At 38.7% G+C, this 27,281-nt stretch overlaps 2 protein-coding genes across 4 annotated transcripts in view; one reads left to right on the top strand and one right to left on the bottom strand.

The window, feature by feature from the left end:
• Window positions 1–12,148, top strand: part of TSPAN12 (tetraspanin 12) — a 44,272-nt gene extending 32,124 nt beyond the window's left edge. The window contains 5 exon segments of the mRNA XM_032106707.1: window positions 2,184–2,291; window positions 5,121–5,264; window positions 10,589–10,597; window positions 10,599–10,637; window positions 10,639–12,148. Of these exon segments, the coding sequence (XP_031962598.1) occupies window positions 2,184–2,291; window positions 5,121–5,264; window positions 10,589–10,597; window positions 10,599–10,637; window positions 10,639–10,896 (558 nt within the window). The 3' untranslated portion in view covers window positions 10,897–12,148.
• A 4,605-nt stretch (window positions 12,149–16,753) lies between these two features.
• The window catches only part of KCND2 (potassium voltage-gated channel subfamily D member 2), a 265,328-nt gene continuing 254,800 nt past the window's right edge, over window positions 16,754–27,281 (bottom strand). For 2 of the 3 annotated variants that reach the window (XM_032106898.1, XM_032106897.1), the window contains exons 4-7: window positions 26,632–26,730; window positions 24,981–25,079; window positions 21,747–21,994; window positions 16,754–19,968 (exon numbers count right to left, since the gene is read on the bottom strand). In XM_032106898.1, the coding sequence (XP_031962789.1) occupies window positions 19,791–19,968; window positions 21,747–21,994; window positions 24,981–25,079; window positions 26,632–26,730 (624 nt within the window). In that variant the 3' untranslated portion in view covers window positions 16,754–19,790. The remainder of the gene's footprint in view (window positions 19,969–21,746; window positions 21,995–24,980; window positions 25,080–26,631; window positions 26,731–27,281) is intronic. The other variant, XM_032106899.1, reaches the window with a different exon arrangement.

Raw genomic sequence — 27,281 nt, 5'->3', positions numbered from 1 at the left:
ATTGAAAAGCCAGTGTGGGTTCTTGGTTTATTTAGGTGTTGATCAAGCTTTGATAGTCATTAGAGAAATAATAATGAGTAATTAGATCTCAGTGGCAGACTGAACTTTATAGAACTTAGGTTAAAGTCAAACCAGCATCTCTAGTTTTTGTTTGTCTACACATGAGTATTGGTATATATATTAAGATACAAATGTATCTTAATCATGTATTATTGTGCACTACCATGTATATGAGCTGACAGAAAGATATTTAGTAGGTACATCAATATACCTATTACCTGTCCAGTTTTACCTGTTGGCATTCTTGCAGCAGTCAAAACACACAGATTCTGAAATGCCTCCTTAGCTCCAGCATTCATATTGCTTTCCTACAGTGGGGTTTAGATTGTTTTGCTTTGCTTTTAATTTCCTTCTCTCACCTCTTGAGGGTTTTTTTCCCCTGCCTTGCATTGATTTCGTGAAGAAGTTGGATGTATTGTGTTGCAGGCATAACCTTGGACTGTGTTTAACTCAAATAAGTTAATAAAAAACAGTCTAGCAAGTAGGAGCTTAATTGCAGCACTGTCAACTATTATCCAAAAAAAGCAGAGTGCTAGCTTGCAATGCAGAGGAAAGATAAATGCATTGAGTACAAAAATAAATCAATTTATTATAGTGACCAGTGTAAATGTTCGTGACAGAAATATTCTGTGATCATGCTTTTACGTATCTTTAGTACGCTACTGATAACATATTTTTCATGTGAACAATAGTGAGTTCAATGCAAAAATCTGCTAAGTGAAAGGCATGTTAAATTTCTGGGACCTTATTAATATATTGATGATATGAAGCTTTGCTAGGGCATCTAAAATGTACCATAACTTAGCAGTGGTAATGAAATGTTATCAATTGTTCCTATTTGTATTGTGGGTTCAGGCAGGCAGTGGTAGTCCCTATATTTTTGTAGAGCATCTAGCACAATGAAGACCAGCTTCCTTGGGAAGTATTGTACAAATTTTCTTTCCTTAGATAACATTTGTTGCTACTTACAGAATGCCCTTACTGTTAGCTTCAAATTAAACAGGAGAGCAAAGTCACCGCTGCTAGAGGGGCTGGGCTCCCCTCCCATTCAAGTGACAGCTGATACTGCAGTTGTGGTTTCTTTTACCTTGACTGTTAAGGCTGATGGAAACAAGGTAAAACTCAGCATGGATGGTATGTGCTCCTAGAATGGTGCCTGCAGTCTTCAGATCCTTGTTTTGTTTTGGCACACTGAAATTTGTGCTGCTGAATTGAAGTGAGGTTTTGATCTTTACTCGTAACTTCACTGTATGTCAGGTGCCACAGCGCTTGCCTCTGCAATAAATTGCTAACTGAGGTGTTGTATTCAGACAATGGAGTGCACCAGCACCTCACTTCTGAGTTGTCACATTTGTAAGAAAAATCTTTCAGAATCCTTTCAGAAGAAAAATTTTCACAAGGCTGTGAGTGTGTTTGGAAAAAAAAGGTCATTGGGCCTTGTCTACTCTTCCTTGTTACAGTTTTTGAGCAAGTTACTGAAATGGAGCACATTCAGGATACCTGCATGCAGGACTCCAGACAAAGCCAGAAAATGGCTGAAAAAAACTCCTGGGGTAGAATTCATCTCAATTAATTTTATATATGTAGAAATTAGACATTTAAATCAAAGTTCTTCACCTTAGTGAAGTGGATTTCAGACTTAAAGAGAATGATTCATCTGCTCTGTTTAAGTTATTTATCTTGAGATGAATTTCCCCATTTGGCTGCCTGTTTATTTCTATTATCTAAGGCAACACCATGGGAATATCTAAAATGGGTCAAACAGATACCATCCCTGATAACTTGGATGGAACTCAGTCCAAGTTTTATGCCAGGTAAACAATCTGGTAATGATACAAATAAATTGTACCAAATCATCCCATAATCTCTCCAAAATGTAACTGCTTTTCAGTTTACATTAATTTGTAAGCAAAGGAAACAAATAACTTTTCCTTGATATTTTAAGAAGGTCTTGTAAAGTATTAGTATCATAAAAATTGCAACACTTGGTTTCCTGTTTTATTTGTATACAAAGTTATTTTAGTCATTGCACTGGAAAGATCTCAGTATAGATGGAACCTGTGGGTTTGGAGCCACAAGCCTTCTGATCCATTGTGTGAGTCACCTGTCTCTCCTTGCTCCAGGTTCCAGTGCAGTGGTCCGATATGATCACACTGAAAGCCAGGATGACCAATTATGGCCTACCTAGGTACCAGTGGCTGACCCATGCTTGGAATTTCTTCCAGAGGGAGGTAAGATGACAGTTAATTCATGAACTAAAGTAATACCTGCTCAGTGAGTGTTATTTATCTGCTAAGGAAAAAGGTTTGGTTTTAAGTGAATAGGCAAATAAATGCAAGTTCATTTGGTATGAAACACTGTGTAGTGATGTTGTCTTTTGACATCACTTGGTATCCAATTCTTTAGTTTGTAGGCCCTAAAGGTAATTAAACACCAAAACCAGAATGTTAATAAATTCATTTAAATTGCTAACATTCTCATATCCTTTTTCAGTAAGGTTAGGACACCATTACCTTTTAGGATTACTATAATGTTGAAGGATATGATATATATAAAATTAAAAATCTGCAGGTAAAGTAAAATGAATGTGTCTATATGTTGTTTTAATATTAAACTGTGCTCCCCTTCCCATAGGCTCTGTTAGTTTCCTTTCATGGAGCTGTCATGGTTAAGATATGTTTAGCTGGAAAGGAATGGGAAAGGAAGTTTCCAAAAAGATGCCAACACTGTCTCTTTGGCCGAGGTTTGTGAAAGTGATGAGGGTTTTTATTTCCTTTGACTGGGGGGTGGGAAACAAACCAAAAAGCTTCCTTATATTCACAGCTTTGCCCTCTAGCCTACTAAAATTCAGAACTGTTTTTATAGAATGAAGTATTATGTTACAGAAACATGAAATTGCCCAAGGTAAAACCCATTAACTCCAAATATAACTCACGTGCAGGAACAGAACTCTTTAAATGCCTGTCATTGTGCTGCCCTTGTTGAAATGTTGAAATCTATCATTGTTGTACAGATTTCCTGTTTATTTAAACATTTCCTGGCAGCACTTGGTTAGTCTGTATTTATACTAAAACCTGAAAGAAAGAGGTTACCCACCCGCACCGGCCCCCCCCCCCCCCCACCCCCAGTCCCTGCTCTGGCCATACGACTGCTCTGTGAAACTGAGTAATTCTTCATATGCAGGTAGAGTGTTTATGTCTGTTCTGTACCTGAGATAATATAATCAAGTGGTCTCAATCAGTTTTCATTGAATAGAGCTGGTACTGTATCCTGGTTTAAATGTATAGGTTGATTAAATTAAATACTGCCTCTTATCCTCCTAGTTGTTGTAGTTTCATCATAATGGCTGGTTAAAATATGAATATTAATAGTAAAACTTCAACTAAGCCTTAATTTTTCTAGGGAAGAAGAACTTCCTTTTAGTTGTTAGAAGAAGTTTTAGAAGTTAGATTTTCCATATGGCATCTGTGACCGTGATGAATGATTTGGAGAACTGAGAAAGCTCTTTTACAGTTTCTACTTAATTGGTGGACTCTCATTCATACTCCATCTACTTATAGTTCAGATGCTGGATGTATGAGCCTGGTATGTGCTTTATGTCTGAATAAGCACTTTACTTGTGGCCCTTCTTCAGTCAGCAGAATTGTAATTACAATTCTGTTACCAGAGATTCAGCCCTGATCAGCTTGGTATTCTTTCTTCTGTATCTTTTAACAGCTGAGATAGATGGGAAATGTGTTCTCCCCCAGTCCTCTTGCTGGTTTAATATCAGAGTTGTGACCATGCTAAGAAAGATGGAAAGGGTCAGCTGAAGTCAGGAAGCAAGAACTGGGCTGGGGAAGAAAAGATCCAAGAGTAAGAAAAGGATATTTAATGAGATGGTCTTTGCAATTGCAATGAGAAGCCAAAGCTTGAGCTTTCCGTAAAGTCCAGCGGGGGGAGGATTTTGACTGAGTAACAAACCACTAAAAACTGAGACATGAGAGCTGTGGTAAAGAAGGAAGAAGTGAGATTTTTAAGAGGACTGATGAATTAAAGGCACAGTGTGTGCCAACATGTCTGGGCACTGATCTGCTTGATGGTGAACAATGAGTGGTGTGGAGTACAGGACTCTGGCTCTGAAGCTGGTTAAGAGGGGCAAATATGTTCCAAGCTTGTGGATCAAAGGAACCAGGGAATGACTTACACTCAGGCTGGTCCTGGAGGACATCCAGGCAGAAAAAAGTAGCATCTTGTTTCTGCAGCAAAGCATGTTTTCAGTCATGTCAAGTCCACATCCAGTGCCAAACCAAATCTAATGTAGCAGCTTCATCCCTTTTCTATGTGAAAGCAGCTGCTAATGTGGTAGACTGGTCATTTGGCTTTAAATCTCAGGGTGTGCTTTGCAGAGGAGGTTGTTAGTCCTGGTGGGTTTTATAGCCAATTACAGCTCATCTGCTTTGCAGCCAAACTTCTTTTTTTTAAGGTTGATTCTGTTGCAGTATTTATTTTAATGTGATACCCCTTCCTTCCCGTTTCAGTTTTCCTTTCAGCGTTTGTGATTTCTATACATTTTTGCTTACTCTTTTAACTTTTTTTTTCTATATTCAGGTAAATCTGTGCTTTTCTGTTTTCAACAAATATGTCTGTAGTTGTAGCCTTGCAAGAATAGTCCACTAGTAAGACCTTTTTCAGCTACTCCTTTTAGCCACCAGTATACTTGTTCGTTAGTCCCCATTTTGACATGAAATTGTGTTAGTTCCCTATAGTAAGGACAGGAGAATCCCGAGATAGGACAATTTCTGTGAAGCATCCTTTGAGGAAGCAATTGGGATTTAAAGCACAGAGCAGTATCATTGGCTGTTTCTGAAGTATTCATTGGTCACTACATTACATTTTTCATGTGACTTTTATGTCAAAGTACAGCAAAACAAGATACACGGAAGCACTTGTAGATGTTTTTAGTTCTATGTAAATGTTTTGGAAGTTGGTATTAGGAACTTAGGTTTTTTGATGACCTACTTTACCTACTGAAGAAGTAGCATAATTATTACTGATCTTGGCTAATCCTTCCTTTGCAGTTTAAATGTTGTGGCGTGGTGTACTTCACAGACTGGCTAGAAATGACAGAATTGGACTGGCCGCCTGACTCCTGTTGTGTCAGAGAATTCCCAGGATGCTCTAAGCAGGCACATCATGAGGATCTCAGTGACCTTTATCAGGAGGTAAGGAGAAAACTGTGGATATATTGGAAGGTTTTGTACATTCTTCCTGATCCAATAATTTTCCAAATTCATCATTTGCAGTGCAATGGAGTAATTTGTTTGTAGAGTAGTTGTGTTTTTGGAAAGTGTTTATGAATATTATTTGTTAATGCTGAAACAGGGGGAGGAAAGAAGGAAGAATGAAGCCATCCACCCACCCTTATCTGGAAGTGAGATGGGTTAGTGGCAGTGCAGTTAAAATCTGAGATGTGCTTAAACTTTGGAGTGTTTATTTTATATCAGTGAGGTTGGAGTTCAAATTTGTTCCAATCCAAAATTTTAAAATTATGTATGAAATAATTTAAGACTAGTTATAAATTAGGCACCATACCATCAAGCTACTGCAGGGTAAGTGGAAGAATACTTTGGTGAAATGTACAGTGAAGGATGCTTTTGAGAATCCCTTTGGAGGATGAGAGCTCTCTTGTTAACAGGTCTCATGCTAGGAGGCAGCTAATTCAGTTGTTGTACTCTGAGCATGCATAGAAGCTTCTTGTGAAAATACTCTTTCTCTCTACATTACAGTATGATTATTTGAAGAGTTACAAAAAAAGCCTTAAAACAAGGCGAGAACCTGTTTGAACTCAAAGTGGATAAGGGAGGTCCTCACGATAACAAGACATTACTGTTTTTAGGGTGAAAATTATAAAAACAAGTAAATATGTTCTTTGCAAAAACTCTGTTCTCACAAATATTGTCTAAAGTCACTTTTGTCTGGAAACTTTGTTAGCTGCCATTTTTTTATGCTGACAGACCTCTGAAGACCTATAATTGTCCATTCAGTAACAGCAGAATGACCAACAGTCCAGGTAGTCCAACAGCAACAGAAAGCATGTCTCAGTTATGTAGTTATGAGGACCTGAGAAGAGGTGCATTCTTCACTGGATTGCTTTTAGAGTAATACAGGGTGTATAGGAAGGAGGATGGGCCTGAGAATCATGCTTTCAGATGCTGCAGCATGAACATTTCTCCAGTGGATGGTGTAGCTCTACATTATGGAAGAGTACCCAAAGAACCATTTTATTTTCACCTAGTCTCTTTAAGGCTGTTTAAGACCTGTTCTTACAAGAATGTGTTGCATGGCTCTTGTTCAAGAGCTATGGAGCAACACCTCTGAAGCGGAGGAGATTCGCTGTATAAACAAGCCAAAATGAATATTGGCTATTGCCAGTAAACAATCAAGTTTCGGGGAAATTAATTTGTATGGTATTGGCTCTACGAACAGAAATTATTTAATCTAATCTGGAGTTTCTGACATCCATCCTAGAAGGCTGTGTTCTTCCACTAGGAAGAGAGAAGATAGAGCTGCCAAAAGGCCGGTGCCTCAGGAGGCCAGTCTGTGCTAAGGAACTTAAAGACAGTGGCAGAGGCTGTTGTTTTTTCAACAGCTACTTGTAGATGCTTTCCTGCCTTCTGGCAAGGCTCACAGCACTGACAGCACTGATTATGCTTTAGAAGTGTCAGTCCCTGAACGAGAAAGCCATTCAGGCTTCTTCTGGGGCCTGTCAGTCTCTTACACATTTTGAAAAACTAAAAATTGTGGCTCACTCTGCAATAAAGGTTGCTTTTTGTAATACTGTTGCTACTGTTAATACCATAGAAGTCTGTCGTAGAGAGCCTTCAAGGAGTGTATGGAAGCAGTAGAACATTCATTTGCCCCCTGCTTCATTCTTAGGTGAAAAGGCAGGATTATGTAAGCAGTGTCACTCAATGAAAAATTGCTCTTTGAGCCCAGGAAGCTCAAAAATTTCTGAGAAGTATTAGTCATTGGAATGCAGTGTCTAAAGTGCAAGGTTTTCTTCTGTCATCTCTTTTGGTAACATTTCATGCCCATGCCATATTCCAGGAAAGTGGTTCTCTGGGCACTTCATATGTTCAAGTTCTTTTGGTTCTATTTGTAGAAAATTAATAGCTAAAGATGATTATTGTGTAGGACATAAGGGCTGTGTTAAGACCCACTTGATAAAACAAAGGCTGCTTGGCGCTTTTTTTTAAAAGAAATCTGAAGGGGGCATATTTATGGTTCTTCCCCTACTGTACCGCAGAGCATTTTGGATGGATTCAGCACTTAGCAAAAATTTGTTTTTGCGGAATCCATTTCAAAAAGGGACAGGCTTTGTTCGGTTGTATCAGCCACAAAAAGACTTAATTTCTCTTTGAGATACATACAATATTTTGTTGGCAAAATGTTTCTTTTCATGGCTCTTGCCTGTGGGGCGTTTCACAGATTCTTACAGTACGCTTGCTAATAAGTTTATCAGTATCATGCAAAACCAACATACACTTCCAAGACTAATCTGCCTAACTTCTGCTTTGGAGAACTGAAGGGAAAAAGCTTTTTTAGAAAGTGATTCAAACCAAACTTGCATAGTCTGGTGGTTTGAGAGGGAGCCTGATAAGATTAGCCTCGCTAGCCTAAAATTGGTTTATGTAAATATTTGGCCAGTCCTTTCTGGTACTTCAGAAAAATTCTTTGTAGTACTTCAGAAAACTGGAGTTTGGTTTGTCTGGGACTGATAACTTGTTTTGTTGTAGCTGTGCTGTGATTTTTTGCTGGGAACTCAGAACTTTCTATAGTATTAAACTGGAATCCTTCGCAATTTAATTTTTGCAGAAAGGAAGGTGGCTTACAGTTCTGCTTGAAAGTATTTTTGGCAGGAATCATGTTGTCCCTGCTGAATATTGAAAGCTATTTTTCAATTGTCCTAGTCTTCCCAAATTGCTTTTATTCTGGTGAGCTTCACCTTTGGTGCAGTTTCATGAACAGACTGACCTTAGAAAGAGCATGGTTGTGAGGGAAGTGTGAAGATGATGATGTGGCTTTGGAGGTTTGTTGTGGTCTGAGGACAAGAGGAGCTCTGCCCATCTTGTGATTGGGAACTGCAGCCTAGATAAAATGATTGGTAGGAGTTGATACCTTAAAAAAAAAACCAAACTTGAATGTTCAATATTTTCTTTCATTTTCTGGCATAATTTTTAGTATACTCAAAATTCATTGTAATTAAATGAATTTTGTTTTAATTTTAGTTTGCTTTAGTTTTTAATTTTAAAATTTGCTTTAATATACTTCTGAGTATACTCAAAATTTGGTTGTACAAAAGATTGGTTGAGTTTGCTGATGGCTTACCTTTTCTCCTCAGAGAAGTGCCTTACTTCAGTTCAGGTTCTTATTCTATGATATAGTAAATTAGTAATATATGCTAAATAAGAAATACATGCTTTTTCTATTTCTAGACTGAAAGTATAAAATAGCCTGTTTAATACATATGAATCAAGCCTTTAATCCGTAGCTTTGTAGGAATCTGAAGCTGATTCTTCTGAATGATTGCTGCAAAGTTTTATACTACATATGACTTGTCAACAAGAGCTCCCCACTTAGTGGACAAACTTCTACTTTTGCTGAGGAAAGTATATTTATGTACTGCTTAATTGCAGGCTATCAACTATGAAAGTGTTACATAAGCAGAAATAAAATGCATGAATGTGAAGTTAACAGGGCTGGCTGGGTGTTTCTCAGTTTTGAAACTGATTTCGAACGTGTATTAGAACTATAAAAACATCATTAAATGGAGGAAAACAGTCTATCTAGATTGGGCATAATTTATCTCAGTTATGTGTCTGTGTACTGCAGGAGATGTAGGAATTAATGTTATTGCTCTCCATTAGTGGGTGTTTTCTCTAGGCAACAAATGAACTGAGTTTGAATATTGCTATGGTGGAGCATTTTTAAATTGTGACCAGCATCCACCTTCATCTCTTTAAGTTATCAAAAGTATTAAAATGCATCCAGTTTCTCTGTAATTAAAAACAAATTTGGGAAATAGTATAACTAAACTGCCTTCCAGTTGAACAAAAGAAGATGCCAACGTGACAGGTTTTGTTGTCCTGCCCCCCACCAAGTCCAATTACGTTACATTTTGTTGTTTGTGGTTTTTTTTGAAATTTCATAGAATGCATACTTGCTTCGTTTTCTGTGTGTTTGCTGCTGTTTAGAAAATGAAACAGTGAAATGAGCAAAGACATTGAGATCTTTTAATTTACTCTGGTACAATTATCATAGAGTACATTAATTTTATTTAGATCCTGAATGAAAATCTGTTGACTACAGTATGAATTTTGTGTGTGTGGCAAAAATGGGGCCTTTCATCAAATATATTTAGGACTGTAGCATTTGAAATTGTCTTTGGGGAAATTGGCTTTGGGGAATTTCAGTGTGATTGAAAAGCCTTATTTATCATGTCCTGTCTTCAAATTCCATCATTTTGATTGATTGCTTTATTTTCTTAGAAAAGTGGTAAGAAATATGAAGTGAGGATATAAATGCGAAAAATAACATTCTCAAGACAGTGTCCATTTTGATGGGTTCCTTATGTCAGCTTCTGGGACCAGTGCCCAGACAGGTTGTTATTCTGCATTTTCCCTTGATATGTATATTGCTTTGTTAATTGTGCTGTGAAACCCTGCAAAGTTTAGAATAGAGAATAAGCATCATGCAGAATAGCAAAGGCCCCTCTCTTCATGGTTTTATCTTCTCTTAAGACTGGGCATTGCCCTTACTGAGCAATGAACATTGTCACTTGTGTTTTGCACTGTTAGCCAGTAGTTCCCAGAGCTGCTGCCTCTCCCTGGATCCTTGCTGCCTTATAAGGGCTTGGGAGCTTTTCTGAAGCCTTGTGTGGTAGTTAGTTGGCCGTGTAAGCAAACTGTAGAGCCTGCATTGAAGGTTTGGAAAGAGCTAAATTCCCTTTTTGTGAACATCATCAACTTAAAACATTTTAACGTAGTTTTCATCAGATGTTTTCTGATGAGGTTACGCAGGTCCGTAGATCCCTCCTACAGTACTGTTTTAGCTCCAGAGTGTGGTATTATCTGTAGAAAAAGTCTAAAAGAGTTTAAAATAATTGACAACCCTGAAGATCTTCAATTTGAGGAGAGAAAAAAGATGATAAAGAGGACTTCAATGGCTTTTAAGCCTTCACAAAACCAGTTGAGTTTCTTTAACCATTAGTGAGAGTTGATAGGAACTCAGATCCACTGTGAGTGATTTCTGAATTGAAAAGTAGCACAAATCTCTTCCAGTAGTCTGTGTATGAGAAAATTTAAAGTTTGCATTATGGAAGCACTTAAAAACTAGGCAAAATAATTTTCAAAGTATTGTTTGAAGGAGCTGAGAGAGAGATTCTTGGGAGCCAGAAAAGATAGCAGTGGGTAGGATGAGCTAAGCCTTGGGAACTGCAAATCAAATATTACTGACTGGTTTTTTTTAATCTATTTTTGTTTTATAGGGATGCGGTAAAAAAATTGTACACTTTTTTGAGAGGGACGAAGCAATTGGCAAGTGCTGAGATTTCTAGGAATCTCTATTGGAGTAACGCAGATCCTGGCTATGATCCTCACTATTACTTTGCTATGGGCTCTGTACTATGACAGAAGAGATCCCAGAGCAGATCAGATCATGGCACTGAAGAGTGATACCTCGCAGGAGCTGTCATGTCATTCCATGGAGCTACTGAAACCAAGCCTGACCAGGATCTTTGAACATACATCCATGGCAAACAGCTTCAATACACACTTTGAAATGGAAGAGCTATAAGTGATGCAATGAATCTGTGAAGTCACAGAGGATTTTAATTGTTTTGTTGTTAATTTTGTTCTGTTCATCAAATATGCCAAATATATGTCTTCTTATGCATCAGAAGCCAGTTAATGAATGGAAGTGAAGGAGACCAGCAAAGAGAGATGAGCCTCTCATCAGCCTCGGAGCCATGGCCTCAGCCGTGAAACAGTTGATTTGGGGGGTTGTTTTATAAAAGGCACCCATTCAGTTGGACACAGTAATACTCTACTTATTGTCACAAGCTGTGTGAAGTGTAAAACACTGACTCATTCACAGGTAGACTGAACCTGTAGGGAAGCATGATGGGAAGGGAAGAGGAAATATTCGTCTTCTGAAGAAGCAGCTGTGCTTTAAGCAAACAAAATGTGACTTCAGCTGAAATTGACTTTTAATAAGCCATTTGGAAAATGTCTTAATCAGGGATCTATGTATGTATAATTGTGCATTTTCATGTGTGCATGGAAAGCAGAGCTACAATTCAAGTTAATACTTGGATTTAAAATTTGCAAGATTTTTAAAAAGGGCGAGACTTTCTTTTTTCTAACAAAACCTTTATCTTAGCTTTCGTTGTTAAAGATGTTCTAAAACTTCTATTTTTATCTAACATAACGATTTTTTAATTTTAAATGTATTAAACAGGGATTGAAAACAAAACTGTAGCTCCAGACAGTAGACTTCAGTTTTCTGGAAAATTCTTCTTTCAAACAGTTTGTTCTGTGGACTGTTTCTTAGGAGAAAACCTTAAGCATTCTTTCTGAAATGGGAATCAATATGGGAGTAGCACATTTTTATAGATAAATCTTTTCTCCTGTCCGTGATTCCCCTGAAGCTAGAAACAAAAGACTGCAAGAAAAATGCTTACAGGTCTGGATGCTATTGCAATAATTGTAAAAGTACATGAGGAAAAATTTTACTTTGGTGACTGTTTCATTAAGAGCTCTCTGGTGGCTTAAAATGCCAGCCGGAAACAAGATTAAAATGTATTTATTGAGGTGGGGAAAGTGCATTTTACTGTATTTTTATGAACAATGTCTATGTCATAGGATTATTTTTACAATTGGCCACGCTCTTGAAATATGTATTTGTTCCACTGAGTATAGTAGTTTGTGGCAAATGGGCTTTTTACAAAATATTACATTTAAAAAGTTCTTCCATTTGTTTTGGAATTTGTAAAAGAAAAAAAAGCAAGGTGTGATTTGTAAACAATAAAATTGCTTTTCTCTTAAATTCCAAAATGGCTTTTTTATTTTTAAGTCCTAGAGTGGGAATGCTTTGGAGGGGCATTGGGAGCGTCTTCCTGCCTAGTGTGAATTAATTGGATGTGTCTTTACCCATTCCACTTACTCTGTTGTGGAGTAATATTCCAGTGCAATGTAAGTGTATTTTTCTTTTTTTTTTTATTGCTTCTGAGAAAACTTCTTAAGGGCTTGTGAAATTAAGCTCTTCCATTGTGTGGGCTGTTGTTTGCTTTTCAGCAGTCTGCATGTGGGTGTAATTATTTCAAGGGTACTATTGCAAGCAAGATTACCTTTCTGCTTTTGTACTTCTATAGATGCTGATGCTTATTTTGGGAGGTAAAAAGAAGAGTGGAGAGACCATCCCAAAATTTTGCTTGGAGTATCTTTGTCAGGAGTACTTTCTTATGTTCTGTTTTGGAAAGCCTTGGCCTGGTGTTACTGCACAGATACAGCCGAGTTCCAACCCCTCCCACTGCTCAGCCTGGGTAGTGTTGCTGTAGCTAAGGGTGAGGTTCCTGTGTGGATGAGGAGCAGGTGTCTCACAAAGTCTGGCTGTAGAGCAACTCCGGGCTTCGGAGTGCCACAGAGACCAGTGGTGCTGCACAGCGGGCTGAGTTGTCATTCGCTCCTGTTTAAAACCAACAAAAAAAAGTCTGTACAAACCACAATTTGTGGAATCTTGATTATGGATTACATGAACACTGCTGCATTTGGCAGTGAGTTACTGCTGAATGTAGGGAATTTCACTTAAGTAATGTAAAAAAAGTGACGTAAAAAGAAATACAAAATTCCCTTTTCCAGGAACCTCAGCCCTTAAAGCTTTACCCAGGGAGTGTCTGTGGAAGCTCCCTTAGCCGTGCTTCAAATATCCCTGGTCTTTCCATGCGAGGACTGCTCAGACTATCAGTGGGGGTTGCCTGTGTATCTTGTGTCCAGGTTAGAGCTCATGAAGGAGCAAATATGGCAAGCCAAGGTAGGGGGATGTATTGGAATTCAGAGATACTTACAGCCCGGGTCATTTGGTTTTAGGCTGTCTGGGTGCTGAGGAACCACTGCTTTCAGATGTAGTCAGGTTTTTTTTAACAGCAGAGGGATTGCTTTGGGGAGGCCTCCTTTGATACAGAACCAGCCTCCCAAAGCAGTGTTTATGGACCTCCACAACAACGAACATAGGCAGTCAGGGAAACCTCACTTGGGCTTGGCTACCCAACTCCTGAGCCAGTCTGCGTTCTGGCAGAGAATCTTTCTGAGTATTTAACCACATATGCAGATGTAGGTCTCAGCTGTAAATTGGAACACTTTAAGAATCTTTTCTTTGACTGCTCAGGCTGTGAGGTGTCTGTTTTTCTAGGGCTTCTTCAAAGAGCCTTAAAATTGATTGACTCAACTGCAGTGAGCCTGCTCTTTTCCTGTAGAGCTTTAGAATATATGTAGGAGAGAGGCTGCTTGGCAAGACAGGAACATTTAGAGATACTTGAGGCAGTGAAAACTACTTCCTCTTACTTTCTTTTTCCCTCAGTTTTACAGGGGTACTTGGAGAAGAACGGTGTGTTTTTTGTTCTCTGCAGCATAAAGTGTAATGAAGTAAATCTTTCTTGTTGCAACAAACAGCTACAGAGATGCTCCTTAACATTTTTCACAGAGTGCTCCAGGAGCAACTGTATCAGAAAAAGGGGGGGGGGGGGGTCACTCCCTGCCAGAGCCAAGTTTTCTCTTCAGCCCAGTGACTATACTGAGTCCATGGGACTGTGCGTGTTGCTGTGGGGCTGAGCAGTCATTAGATTAAGTGGATGCTTTTAGGAGGCAAAAATCACTATTTCTAGTCCTCGGATAAGGTACTGATTCATCTGCCAACAGGTTGTATGACAAGATTTTTGGAAGGAAAGAGCTATATTTTCTTCTTCATAACTTTGTGTTTTGTAAAAGCATATATGAAAATAAGGGAATATATAAAGAATGAATAGTAGAAAGAGAGGCTGTTGGTCACAGCAATTATACAGTTAAACATGATGGAGGAAGGGATTTATAAATAGCTTTTAAAGTTTTTACTGCAAAAGTATTGTATTTGGTCTCAGAGCACGGTGCTAAGGTTGCAGGGTCTGTCCCCATAAGGGCCATTCACTTAAGAGTTGGACTTGATCCTTGTGTGTCCTTTCCAGCTCAGAATATTCTGTGATTCTGTAAACTATGCAGAAAAACACAGATTATTAGTCTTACAACATTTAAATACTTAGGGTTTTCATGGCACTGTAGTGTGGATACTGCAGGGTTGATTTCTGTGAGAAGCTGAGAAGCTTCCCCCATGTCTGACAGAGCCAGAGCCAACCAGCTCCATCATGGTCCTACTGCTGGCCAAGGCTGATCCCTTCAGTGACAGTGGTAACACGTCTGGGATAAGTATTTAGGAAGCAGAAAAAATGGTTTTGGCAACAGCAACTGCAGCTGGAGAGAGGAGTGAGAGGAACTGCTCTGCAGACACCAAGGTCAGTGAAGAAGAAAGGGCAGGATGTGCTCCAGGCACCAGAGCAGAGATTCCCCTGCAGCCCCTGGTGCAGCCCATGGTGCAGGTCCCTGCAGCCCATGGAGGTCCATGGTGGAGCAGAGATCCATCTGCAGCCCATGGAGAGCCCCGCACCAGAGCAGGTGGATGCCTGAAGGAAGCTGTGACACTGTGCATAGCTCCCACTGGAACAGACTCCTGGCAGGACCTGTGGAGAGAGGAACTCATGCTGGAGCAGGTTTCCTGGCAGGTTTGTGTGGTTCCTGTGGGGGACCCATGCTGGAGCAGGTTTCCTGGCAGGTTTGTGTGGTTCCCGTGGGGGACCCATGCTGGAGCAGTTCATGAAGAACTGCAGCCCATGGGAAGGACTTGTGTTGGAGAAGTCTGTGAAGAACCATCTCCCATGGTAGGGACCCCATACTGGAGCAGGTAAAGAGTGTGAGGAGTCCTTGCTGGGAGGAGGCAGGAGCATCAGAAAAAAACATGTGATGAACTGACCACAGACCCCATTCCCTGCTCCCTGCACCTCTGAGGAGGAAGTAGAGAATTCAGGAATAAAGCTGAGCTTGGGAAGAAGGGAAGGATGAGGGAAAGGTGTTTTATTTTTTATTACCCTATTTGGATTTGATTGGTAATAAATTAATTGCCCCAAATTAAGTCTGTTTTTCCTATGAAAACAGTTGGTGAGTGATCTCTCCCTGACTTTATCCCAACCCAAGATATATTTTTTTGTTATATTTTCTCTTCCCTGCCTAGCTGTGAAGGGAAGTGATAGAGTGGCTTTGGTGGGCATCTGGCATCCTGCCAGCATTGTCAACCCACACAAGCATTGCATTTAATTATTGTCAAAGTGAGGTTGTATCTAGAACTTTCCAACTTGTGTATGATTGACTGCTTCCTGTTAAAAAGAAAATGTGATGCCCTAAACTTTTGAGAATTTTTGTACATCTACCTCCTTTTTATTCAGCACTCCCCAACTTCAGGTGTTCCTTGTGCAGAGATACTCTAAAAAGTAGACAACTAGATAATATAGGCAGGTAAGAAATTAAGCTGTCTGGCTTTCATATATCTTCTGGATATTGCCAACCCATATGTAGTGTTCACTCCAGACACTCCTCTTTTAGCCACATGTTTACATATCCCATCAGCTGATGGCTCTTCCAGAACAGGCGATAATCTTAAAATATTCCTATGGTCAATGGGAAAATAAAGCCCTGGTGGGCCCCAGATGCAGCAAAGAGAGCTTACAACCTCCTAAGCACCCTCCCTGCCCAAAATTTAATGATTCTGTGGCTTTAGTAATTTGTCCTCCTCCACATCAGCTTCCTCTCTAAAGGCCCCCCTTCTCTCTGCAGCAGCTGAGGCTGCATCATGTTCTCTGCTGTGAATGCCTTCTCTTGGTAGCCAGTGTGCTTCCACCAAGAGTATATCCACAACTTCAAAATGTAAAGTGTACATTTTCAGTTTGTCTCCTGTGAGTATTTTATGAGAGGACAGTTGTTCTCAAAAATGCTCTGGGATGGTTCAGACAGGTATTAATTTTATCTTTCCCCACTGCACAGAGCAGAGAGCTCTTCCCAGAGGTGGCTATCACATGTGCCAGTGGTGATCGGCATCACCTGCAGCTGGTTGCCCTTTATTAGTGATCCATGGTACGTTGTTACCCACTCTTACGCTACAAAAAGTTTGATCTCTGTGCACTAGTATTTTATCAAGGGAATTTGATACCAGGTATGAGGAGACTCTGTAGGCTGAGAAGTTCAGCAGAGCCGTTTGGTTTTGAGATGTACATAGGGGACATTTTTTAAAGTACAGATAAAGAAGTGGAGTTCATACTGCTGGAAATAATGCTCCAATTTTCTCTGCTGCTGCAGGCTGGGAAGGGAAATGTGATGGCTGGTGTCTCAAGAGAAGGCCAACTCCGTGTAGTGGAGCTGTGGTATCCTGGTCTTGATGGGTCTAGTATCATTCAGATACACTCACAGCTTGCCTGGAATTACTGTCTAGGACATTTGCTGACTTCAGATTTAGTGTTCCTTCCAAATTATTAGAGGGGAAAAAAAAAGTTTCATGAATAAGTTATTGCAAAACCAGGTTGACCCATTCAAGCATGCAGATGTTTTATTTAAATATTCCTCAAATGTCTATTTATTCAGCATAACACATGTATTATGCTGCCTTCTGAAATACGATATATGACTGTCAAACAAAATTGTCAAAACAACAACCTTGGTTTCTTTGTATGATACACAGAAATAATTACATTTCATGTACAGTACAGATGCATTTTACACAGTCATCAACAGTCATTCACTACCAAAACAGCATTTAAATCACCTAAAACACCAAAAAAATGTGTATTTCCCAAATTCAGAATAAATTCATGGTTTTGCATGTGACATATGGAAATAGGAGACAGGACTGAAATTCTGAAAAATCTTCTAAATTATCTCTTAAGCTGCATTTTAAAAATGAAAGTACAAGTTGCTTCAGGGGTATAATTATTATGCAAGTGTATTGCTGTAGTGCGTTCTTTCTAGTGCCTATGAGCAGGAGAATAAAGAGCTTTTAAAAGACACATGACCTGATGGAGTCAGTAGGTTTCCTGGGTTGTGTGTAGTCTGTACCAAAGTAGGTTTAGTAACTGCCTCTTTGCATTATTTAGCTGATATAACTAGTCATGAAGTACCACGTGATGTAAAGAAGTTGCTGCAGTTGGCTGACATCAAGGCAGTTTTTATGTCAATAACTGTTTGTCAAAAGGTGGGGACCATGTATGAGTAACCATGTGTAGAAGTAGGATGCAAGTAAAAACTTTGATGTGTTCTGCCTCTCCTTTAAATCCATTGAAGTTTATGTAACCTACCAGCTTCAGCAGATCTGCTGCAGTTTTCTAACAGGGTGGAAGAGAGAGCAGCACTGGGTAATGGACTTGGGCAGGGTTGCTTAGAAGGAGTGCCCCTCCTCTGGCTCAGAGGACAGCCTGTGCTTCTGCTCTCTGATGTTTTAAAGAAATGGAGAAGCTCAGTTTACAATGAGTAAATCATTCTGATTTGAAAAAAAATTGGGAAGTTAATTGCAAATTAACCAAGAATGCATTAACTTCAGAGTAAGTAAATGGTAAGATAAAAGAGTAATGAATGGCATTATCTACTCTTTTTACTTGCAGTTTATTTCTAATATGTGATGCTGTATTTTGGTGTATATACTGTAGCATGATAGTCTATCATCTACTCTTCACTGTTGACAGGTAGAGAGAAAGACGAGTTTGTGTGCAAGAAGAAGTGTATCATCAGCAAGTTTCAGTTTTAGTGGGTATTTTAATGTAAATTTTCAGGTCAGTAGAATGCTAGAAAATACTATACTGAAACATACACTACTCAAACTATTAAATAACTGTGTTAATCTTTTATTGTAATGGCATCTAATGCACTGAGCCTTTTGATTTATATGCATATTTTATTTTGCAGACATGCAATTATTTCTGATCCAGTGTTTTGGATGTATATATGTATGTATTGATATGCACATATTCCATGTATATTTGATGTATATGATGTATGGTATGTCATGAATGTAAGAAGCATTATGATACATCTAATGTACTCTCATGAAGAAAAATTACACTTTTTTATCGGAAAGGGTTCTGATAATATCAATGTCTTTTATAAATGAAGCCAAGAAGCCTTAACTTGTAAAATCTTCATATTAGCTTTTAGGCCTGCCCATGTAGGCAAATTCCAATTGTAATAAATTATATTTTTATAGCTTTGGGACTCAATCCATTATTCTGTCATTGTTCTTAGGTAATTAAATATTTTTCACACAATATAAATTTTCAAACAAGTTTTAAGATGCAAGTTTACAGATAATTACAAAAAGAATTTAGCCATCATTTTTACTGAATGTCTTTCAGTGTCTTCCGGTGTAGCTAATACTCTGGATGCTCCAGAATGTAAGCAAGGGACATTTGGAGATAAGTGTTACCTGATCCCCAAAACACCTTTGTGGTAATTTGAATTCAAATAGGATTACTCCTGTAGCAGTAAACTGTGACAAGAGGTTTGTTCTGAAAATACAGAAGTTGACAAGTTGTCTGTGGAAAGGACTGTTGATTCATCAGTATCCTTGAAATCCCAAATTGTGCAGTTATGATGGAGTGGGCAATGAACTGTCAGAGAAATAGAGAACAGTGAACAAAAAGAACAATGACTGAATACAAGTTTGTGGTACACAGTTTGGCTGTAAGATTATTTAAATGTTTGCCATTAGAAGTTTATAGTGTAGATGAAGTTGTGTAAAATACCTTAAAAAAAAAAATCCTGATTCCTGATACAACAGTTGTACAATGACTTATTGCAGTTGTAACAGTACCTAGGAAGCAAGATAAAACAATAGTAAATATTGAACTAACTGAACACCTTTAGTTCACTAATGAGTGTTTGAGTAAGAAATACTGCATTTTTCAAGGGAAGTTATGTTGTACAACTACCATGGAACATTAACAATCAGCTTGTTGTAAGTGCACGGAAATGCCCCTTTCTACAGTATTATTTTATCATGCCTAATCTGAAAAACAACAGAAGTAAACTGAGATCACAGCTCCAAATAATTTCAGCATGCATTATGGTTGTAGTTCTTTCAGTCAGTACAAACATATTTCATATGAGCATTTTTTTGTTCATTTTTTGACAGTTCTTCAGCAAGTTTGTGGTTTATTAACAGGGAAAAAAAAGACATGTTATCAAAATGTTTCTCGTTGTTTTGCATTCAGCAGGAACATACGTTTCTATTTTTTCATTTGTGTTTTTTTCTAAAAAGAGCTTTCATGATAAGAAGAAGCATCAATGGGGACATTTCATTGTGCTCATATAGTAAGTCAGAATGGTCACAGAAGATTCCACTGCGCATCAGTTCGGACAGGGGGTAAGAAATTCCTTTTGGTTCACACCCTACGACACCAAAACCCTCAAAGTGTTTTGTTTCTCCTGAACCTCTTGCTCTGCAGCCACTGGCACACTCGTCAAGGGGCGTTGTCTTTGTCAGCTCTCTCATTCCTCACGACTCGTTTTTCACTGCTCGAGCTCAGCTTTCAAGTGGTCTTTATGCTAATTTATAAATAATTCCTTGTTTTATAATGCAGATACTCTGACAATGTTTCCTCCCGAATACTCAGGAGAGTCTGGCCTATCGTCTCCTTCAGGTGTGGTGACTGGAGGTGTTGGGATGCTGATTATTGCTGTAGTGACGTAAGGCTGCTCACAGTTTAGTTTAACGCACTCATCCACTTTGGCATTTAAGCTGGAACGGCTGGAGGAAGAAACAAAAATCCATGAAGAATGAAAGTCCACTTTACCACAAACCTCTCGTGCCTGATTCTATTCCCTCAGCCAGCCATCTCCATCCTGCCCCACTGGAGAGCTCTAAGTACAGAGCAGCACCACCCCACTGCCCTGTACCCCAGCAGCTGGTGGTCCATGGCTATGCGCACGTCCCTGTCCCTTTCTCCCTTCCTTCCCACCATTTCAGCACTTCTCAGCCAACCACCTGTGTTTCTGAACAGGGGAAGCATTGCAAACTTAGCATAGCAAATTTGCTTACTATGCAGGAAAGTGGAGACTAAGGGCCAGTCCAAGTCTCCTGCATATTCCTCAATGGCATGCTTATTTAAGAACATTTAGGTATTAGGAATAGTTTCTTCACTGAAATGGTCAGACATTGGAACAGGCTGCCAAGGGAAGTGGTTGAATCACCACCCCTGGAAATGTTCAAAAGGTATGTGGATGTGGGAGGACTGGGAAGGTCTTTTAGTGGTGAACATGGTGGTGCCAGGTTAATAATTGGCCTCAATGGTCTTGGAGGTCTTTTCCAACCCTTGTGATTCTGTGTATATTCTGTTTCCTCAATAGTAAGGCACTCTATTATATGCACTAATTAAGTTTGTGTTAATATGTTCATGGAGTTGCTGCAGTACCTCCCCATTGTAAAAAACTTGTAAAACTCAGACTATTTCAACATGAAACTGGCATTTTGTGCTTGTGTTTTTGTCTTCTAGCACAAAGCTGGTGCTTTTTGGTTTTATATACATAGTGTCTGGAAGTATGGTGCAGGCAAGTCCTCTAGCAGAAAAAGAACGGATCCAGGCAGAATATTTCCTGAAAATCTAAGATAGATTGGAGCTTTGTGCTGGCCAGGAGGTTTCATTGCATAACAGCTGAAAAACTTCAGTACTTCTAAGCTGTTGGATTGTTAATGGACTTGAAATCCAAAGCTAGTAACTATACAAAGGAAGCTACTCAAAATGTAGCTTAACAAAACAATCTCTAGCAACTTGTGCTGAAAATGCTTCTTTATTAACAGGTGACGTGTATGAGATCAGTAGAAAACACTTCTGGGTCTCCTGAGACCTCTGCTGTTTTTTCAGAGGTGATATTTGGATATATGTGAAAGCCAAATACTTTACTTTTGAGAGTAGAGGGACATTCAGTAAATTACAGACTTTTAAACTGTACTTTCCTCACTTTTGTAATAACTCCTCAAACTAGCAAATACATTTTTCTTATCTGTTTCATATTTTTTATTTAGAAGAGTCTTCCTTATGACTATTACAGTTAGGACTTTGGAAATCAGTTTTATTTCTCTGCTTTGCAGAAATGCAAGGAAGTCTCATTTCCTATGCCTCTGAACCAAGAAGGGGCAGACAGAGCACTTGCTCATCTCATATATCTGAATTGGACATTTTTCAGTGTGAAATTTTTCTCCTTATGCACTTGTCCACAGCATATAATCTTTGGTGCTCTATTTTATTTGGGGTTCCTGGATGGTGCTTGCTGCCAATAGTGCACAGTAGTTTGTGAGGAGGGTCTGAGAGGGCAGAAATGGATAGAGAGAGACTATTCTATTATTTTGTATTAAGCTTGAAGCAAATGAAGCACAGAATATTTCAGTACCAGTACCCATTTTTAGATGAGTATTGGACTCTCATCTTAAGCCTCACCGCCTGCCTGTGGCGGCCACGACAGGTTTACATCTCTTCCCTAACAAAGCCGGGGGGCTCAGCTCTCGGTGTGCTGATGCACATGAAGTACCTGTTAGACAGGGCTGTCCTCTCCACACATCTGATCTGGATGGTGCTGAGCTCCTGCACGCTGCCGGGGCGGCTGCCGGTGATGGTGGCGTTTGGGATGCGGTACGTCTTTTTATGTCTTCGGGAGCAGCAAGTGCTGGTCACGCCTTGTTGGGACGAAAGAGAGGGGCTGTGGCTCGAGGGTCTATTCACTGTAGAAACCTCCATGCAGCTCTCTTCATAGACTTGCTCATCCACAAACTCGTGGTTCTAGCCCAGAGGAATCCAACAAAGGGACAAAGCACACACAGAAGGATAATTGAAGTGAACGTATTAATCATGATTGTTTAATGGCTTAAATTGACACAACTGAATCAACTGGGAAAGTTAGACAGCTTATTCTTGATTATAGTGTTTAGCCCGTATTAGTCTGGGCTGAATACCAATACAAATGTAAACACTGGAACAAAATTAACAAGAAGATGTTAATCCAAATTATTTTGCAAAATAGCATGTGGTTGTAATGTAGTTTGCATTATAAATATCTGTATAATCTTTGAAGTGCCACAAAATAGAGAATTATGTTTATTAATAAAATGCAAGTGGTGCTTACATAAATACTCTAAATATCAGTTGAAAATAAATAAGATTTATTATATTCAACTATAATATAATAAAATTCGTAAATATTTTCCAGATAAGTTTATAAGGCTTTCTTTTGAATTACATGTTAGAAATCAGGACCTGAAACAACATTTTTTGAGGTATGCATCTATCTAAAAAAAATATTTAAACAAGTAGAAATTTTGATTAGAGGAGATGAGATAGTTATTTAAAAGCATCCTAAAAGTTCCTAATTACTGTAGATGGATGTGTCAAATGCAGTTTAGATGACTGACCATTTAAATTAAATGAAGTCCTCTTTATTCATGCAGTCTTTGCTTAATCCCAGCAAAGACAGTAGTTTTATAGGGTGGTCACAAAGATGAATCCAAATTCACTCAAACAGCCAGTTTACATTAATTTGTCAAGTGATTCGGGGGTATATCACACCCACCCACAATTTCCATATATTCTATGTGTGCAAAAGAGCATGAAATAGTGGTGTTACTCATGGTGTCAAGGGAGGGGAGGAGATGCAGGGGAGTGGGAGAAACTTTTGTACTCATTTAAAACTATAAGGCCAAACTATGCAGAGATTGAGCTATGTTTGCATGCAGTTTGGGAAAGCCTCCTTTTTCAAGAAAACTCTTTCCTTTTACTGCTAGACTTAGTCCATGTATCCCGCAAGAATGTTTTAGGGGAATTGTTTAAGGAGCATTTTCTGGATTGTTTTACCCTCTACTCAGTCTCACATCAAATTTGCCCGCCTGTTACATTTTTGTGTATTAGAATGAGGTAAATTATTTTTCCCATAAAAAAATTTGCTGTAATTGGAAAGGTGCTGATGTTTTTCAGAATTGCCATATGGGGCCAATATAATATGTGAACAAAGTAAAGAGAATAACAACTCTGGCCAAGTGTTTGCGGCAAATGGAAATACCTTTGTAGGCATAACATTTTTATTTCCATTTCTTCGGTTCTTCTTCACTCAGACATAAGTTTGTGTGAATTAAGAGGTGTTGAAGAATGCAAATTTCAAGTGATAAGGAAAAAAAGAACTTCCTCGACAAATGACTTTTATAAGGCATGTGTCAGTCACAATCAAGATTTTGAACATGATCACACAGTAGACATAAAACTCAGAGAGAAAAATAACCTAATTTCTCTTGTGAGATTACGTTCAGGGGCTTACAGTATGTTTGGCATGAACTCTGCTATTTTACTGATTAAAAGTAATTTTGTGCTTCCTAAAACTTTTATGGAGCAACAATTAAAGAGTTTTATTCACTGAACTTTTAATATAGAGTGGAAACATTTTGAAATGCTATAATGGCACAAGCTAATTGATTTGATTATACTTATTAATTAACTGTTCTTAAATTAGCTAAAAGTCATTTGTATAATATAATTTTTAGTGCAATTAGTTTCTTGTAATCTTCACAGAATTCCATGACATTGCCCACTCTGCATTTCTGAGAGTGGATGAGATCTTATCCGATTGACTTTTCAGTGACAGAAAAGAGAATATGCCTTTTCTCAGTATCATGATGCTTATAGCACACAGGATGGTGAGAGTCTAAGAAGACACACCACACTTCCTGTTATACAGTGAACCAGAAACTTGCCAGATTCCAAATGCTGATGGCCCAAAATGTCAAGTTCCCACTAAAATTTTAGGAATGCAACATCTCCAGAATACAACTTAGAACTGCTGCATATATTTTTGCGTTAATATGTCATATGAACTGGGGCAGTAGTAGGACCCAACAGAAGGAGAAAAGAATGTAGATTCTAGAAACAAAATACCACTTGCTTTATAGACTTCTTTTTCTAAAGAAAAATAAAAAAGAAATTAAGTTTTACAGATTCCACCATTATGATTAGAGGAAAGGTGAAACTTTGGGAGCTGAATTCAGCTCATACCAAATGAATAGAAGTTTTTTTCCATGATTTCTATGACAATTTGATAAGACCTGTGGTTATTACTCAAGTTTTTAAAATATGTTTGTAATACTCAACTGTGGAAAAATTTTAAAGGCAAATTGCTATTATCAGGTTCTGGTACAAAATGTCTCAAAAATGTTTCAAAAGGACCCGGCAAGAATCTTAGCAAAAGAAACCATGCTCTGAATAGGAAGTAAGACATTCTAGGCTACAGCACATTTTATAAGATTAATACTTCTAAAGTAAGAGTGGAGGAGACACAAGCACAACAAGCATATGGGTGACATATTGCTGGCTAAGTGTCATAACTGGGCCCTTTTATTTCAAAGAAATGCTGTCAGAAGGAGAACATTAAATTCCACACATACATATATCAAGTTTTAATTTATCAAAATTTAGCAATTTTTGTTGTGGGGAAACCTTTTACTCTTGTTTGTTTGTTTGTTTGTTTGTGGGGAGGTTGTTTTTGGGGTTTTTTTGAGGAAAAAGCAGGAAGATTTTCACAGTGATCTCCATCAAATATAGCAGAAGCTGTGTTTCTCTGTTATTTATATGCCTTGGGTATAACGCCTTAAAATAAGATAAAATGGCTTTTCTTCCCAGGTAACTCTTTTAATATAAAGGCTTATTAATTAGAAGAGATAACTGAAAACATTCAAAGCTAGGCTGGTGTTGCAATTCACAGGAAAACACAGTTCTCTTTTCTTACCGTAGTTTTTTCCAGGCAGTGAAGCAGGTGGTGGTGCTGTGTTTCAAAGGAAGAGCCAGATTTGCCAACAAAGGCCTGTTCTTCTTCATTGGAGGACTGCTGATACATAGAACTCAGTATTATTCTCAGTTTTCAACAGTATTTCTTATCCAAATATTTGATCAGAACTAATCTGGATTGTACATGGTAGCATAACTGCAATTTTTCGTCTACAAAGTATAACAAAAATTATTTTGCACCTTAATTTTTTTCTGCTTGTTTTTAAATCAAACTATTTCCCTTCCTTCCCTAGCACCTCCTTTTAAATGTTTTCATCTTAGGTCTTTTACACATAGATAAAATAGTACAATTTACAAGTGCAATAAACACATAAGCTTTGAATGTTGGATCAACGCATGCTTAAAATTATAATCAGTTTAAGTGGCAGTAAAATGTTTGTTTTTCCTGGGAATGTGCCTCATTTGAAGAAAATTAAAAATAGTTGTCCTCCCAGGATCATTTCATAGCACTAAAGAATTTGTGGTATTTCTGCTTACACAAAAATTCATGTTAGTGATCCCAATCTAATGGGTTTAGAAAGTGCATAAAAATGTTACTGACACAGAATGAAGAATTAAGTGGAAAGCATCCACTGCTTATTAATTGCTTTCTTAATTATTCACTAGAAAGCAAAAAACTTAATGGGGAAGGAAGTAGGATAATAGAGAAGATTACAATTCAACCTTGGGATATTTGAAATCTGCATGGTAATTAAGCTACTTGGTGTCTTTTTAGTTCAAATATTTGGGTTCTTTCAAGCAGAAGAGGAAACAAGGGCTCTGACTGCTCATCTTTTGTGCTAGACAGGACGGATGGACAGACAGCCACTTCCTCCTCTTCTGGCTATAGGTTAAAGTATCCGGCAGTTTAACATGTATTGAACAGAAAGGGCATAGAGGAATAAAAGCCTTCCTGTATCCCTCAGGGAACAGCCTAAATGCCAGAAAATGGCAGGGATTAAAAACCACTCTGTCTGCAGTCTTTCTCAGCTGGGTACAGCTTTGAGCAGCCAAGGGGCTGTCTCCCAGCAGCATGGGTCACTGTGGATCCCAGTCCCAGCTGCTGGTCCTGGCTTCCTTGGCAGGGGTAAGCAGGGAATTTGCTTCAGATAACATTAGATTACAATTCATTTGAGGTAATCACCAAGATTCTCCTTAAACCAAAGTAGGTGCTTTGAGGGAACACTTTACCCTGCAACACCCCTCTGGGCAAACTGTACTCAAGAGCTGCCTTTTCCTTTATTGATGATGAAACCTGATTTTGTCACCCATGTTCTACCTGTTTAAAGCCAAGTGAGATAAATCCAACTCACCTCCTAAGAGGCAAATGCTCTGTACTTTCCTTAATGAGTTCTTCTACAGGATCTAACTCTAAAAATGTGGGTTCCAGCATTTCTATCTGGACATTTCCCTCATCTCTTAATACCCCACCATCGACTCTCATAAGCTTCCTTTAACAATAGTAATTGTCCAGTTTATCCTTCCTTAATCTACCTCTAAAGATAACATTGCCCAAAGCCCCAAGGTGACTTGCCCTGGTGATAAGCTCAATAAACTACTGCTCGGCTGTCATTAAGTGGTTACTCCAGAGGTGGAGGGAACACAAACATTACCTGCTGCAGCTGGTTACTCAGCAAGCCATTTCGTTTGCTCTGCATGTAGGCATTAGCACTCCCACTCTTTGCTGCGCGGATTCGAGCAAGCCTGGCTTTCTGTGTAAACACACAAAAGGAAGAGTGTCATTTGTACTCATATCCTTTATCCTGTTTATCTAAAACTGCTAATTGGAATCAGTTGCTTATGAATACCAATCTCACAGAGACTGACAGACTGCACTGCATCTGTCCTCCAGGTGGAGCAAATCACAAGTGTCTTCCCATTTAAAATGCATGATAGAAGTTTTTATTTGTTTGTGTGTATCAGCTGCTAAGGACAATGACTTTGGAGACGGGATTAGACAGATCAGTATGGAAGTGCTGCAGTTTTTTTCTGCATTGTTGCAACTGCCACTGCTTATGTCTTGTGGGGCAGAAACATGGACATCCATTTCAGTTGCTATTGCAGTGAAAATCTCTTTAAAGGGAAATAAACGGTTCAGAAAAAACATAATGTTGCAACATCTATGAGTGGGTTTCTCAGACCCTTCTGGGTTTTTGGAGTACCAAAACATGGTAGTGCTTTTATGCTGTCTCCCAGCTAAGTTCCTGAATTTTTGCCAGGCCATTTTAGAATCACAGAATGGTTTGCATTGGAAGGGGCCTTA

The sequence above is a fragment of the Corvus moneduloides genome, chromosome 4 (genome assembly GCF_009650955.1).
Source record: "Corvus moneduloides isolate bCorMon1 chromosome 4, bCorMon1.pri, whole genome shotgun sequence".
In the NCBI taxonomy this organism is placed as follows: domain Eukaryota; kingdom Metazoa; phylum Chordata; class Aves; order Passeriformes; family Corvidae; genus Corvus; species Corvus moneduloides.
This window is presented reverse-complemented; position numbering and strand designations above follow the sequence as displayed.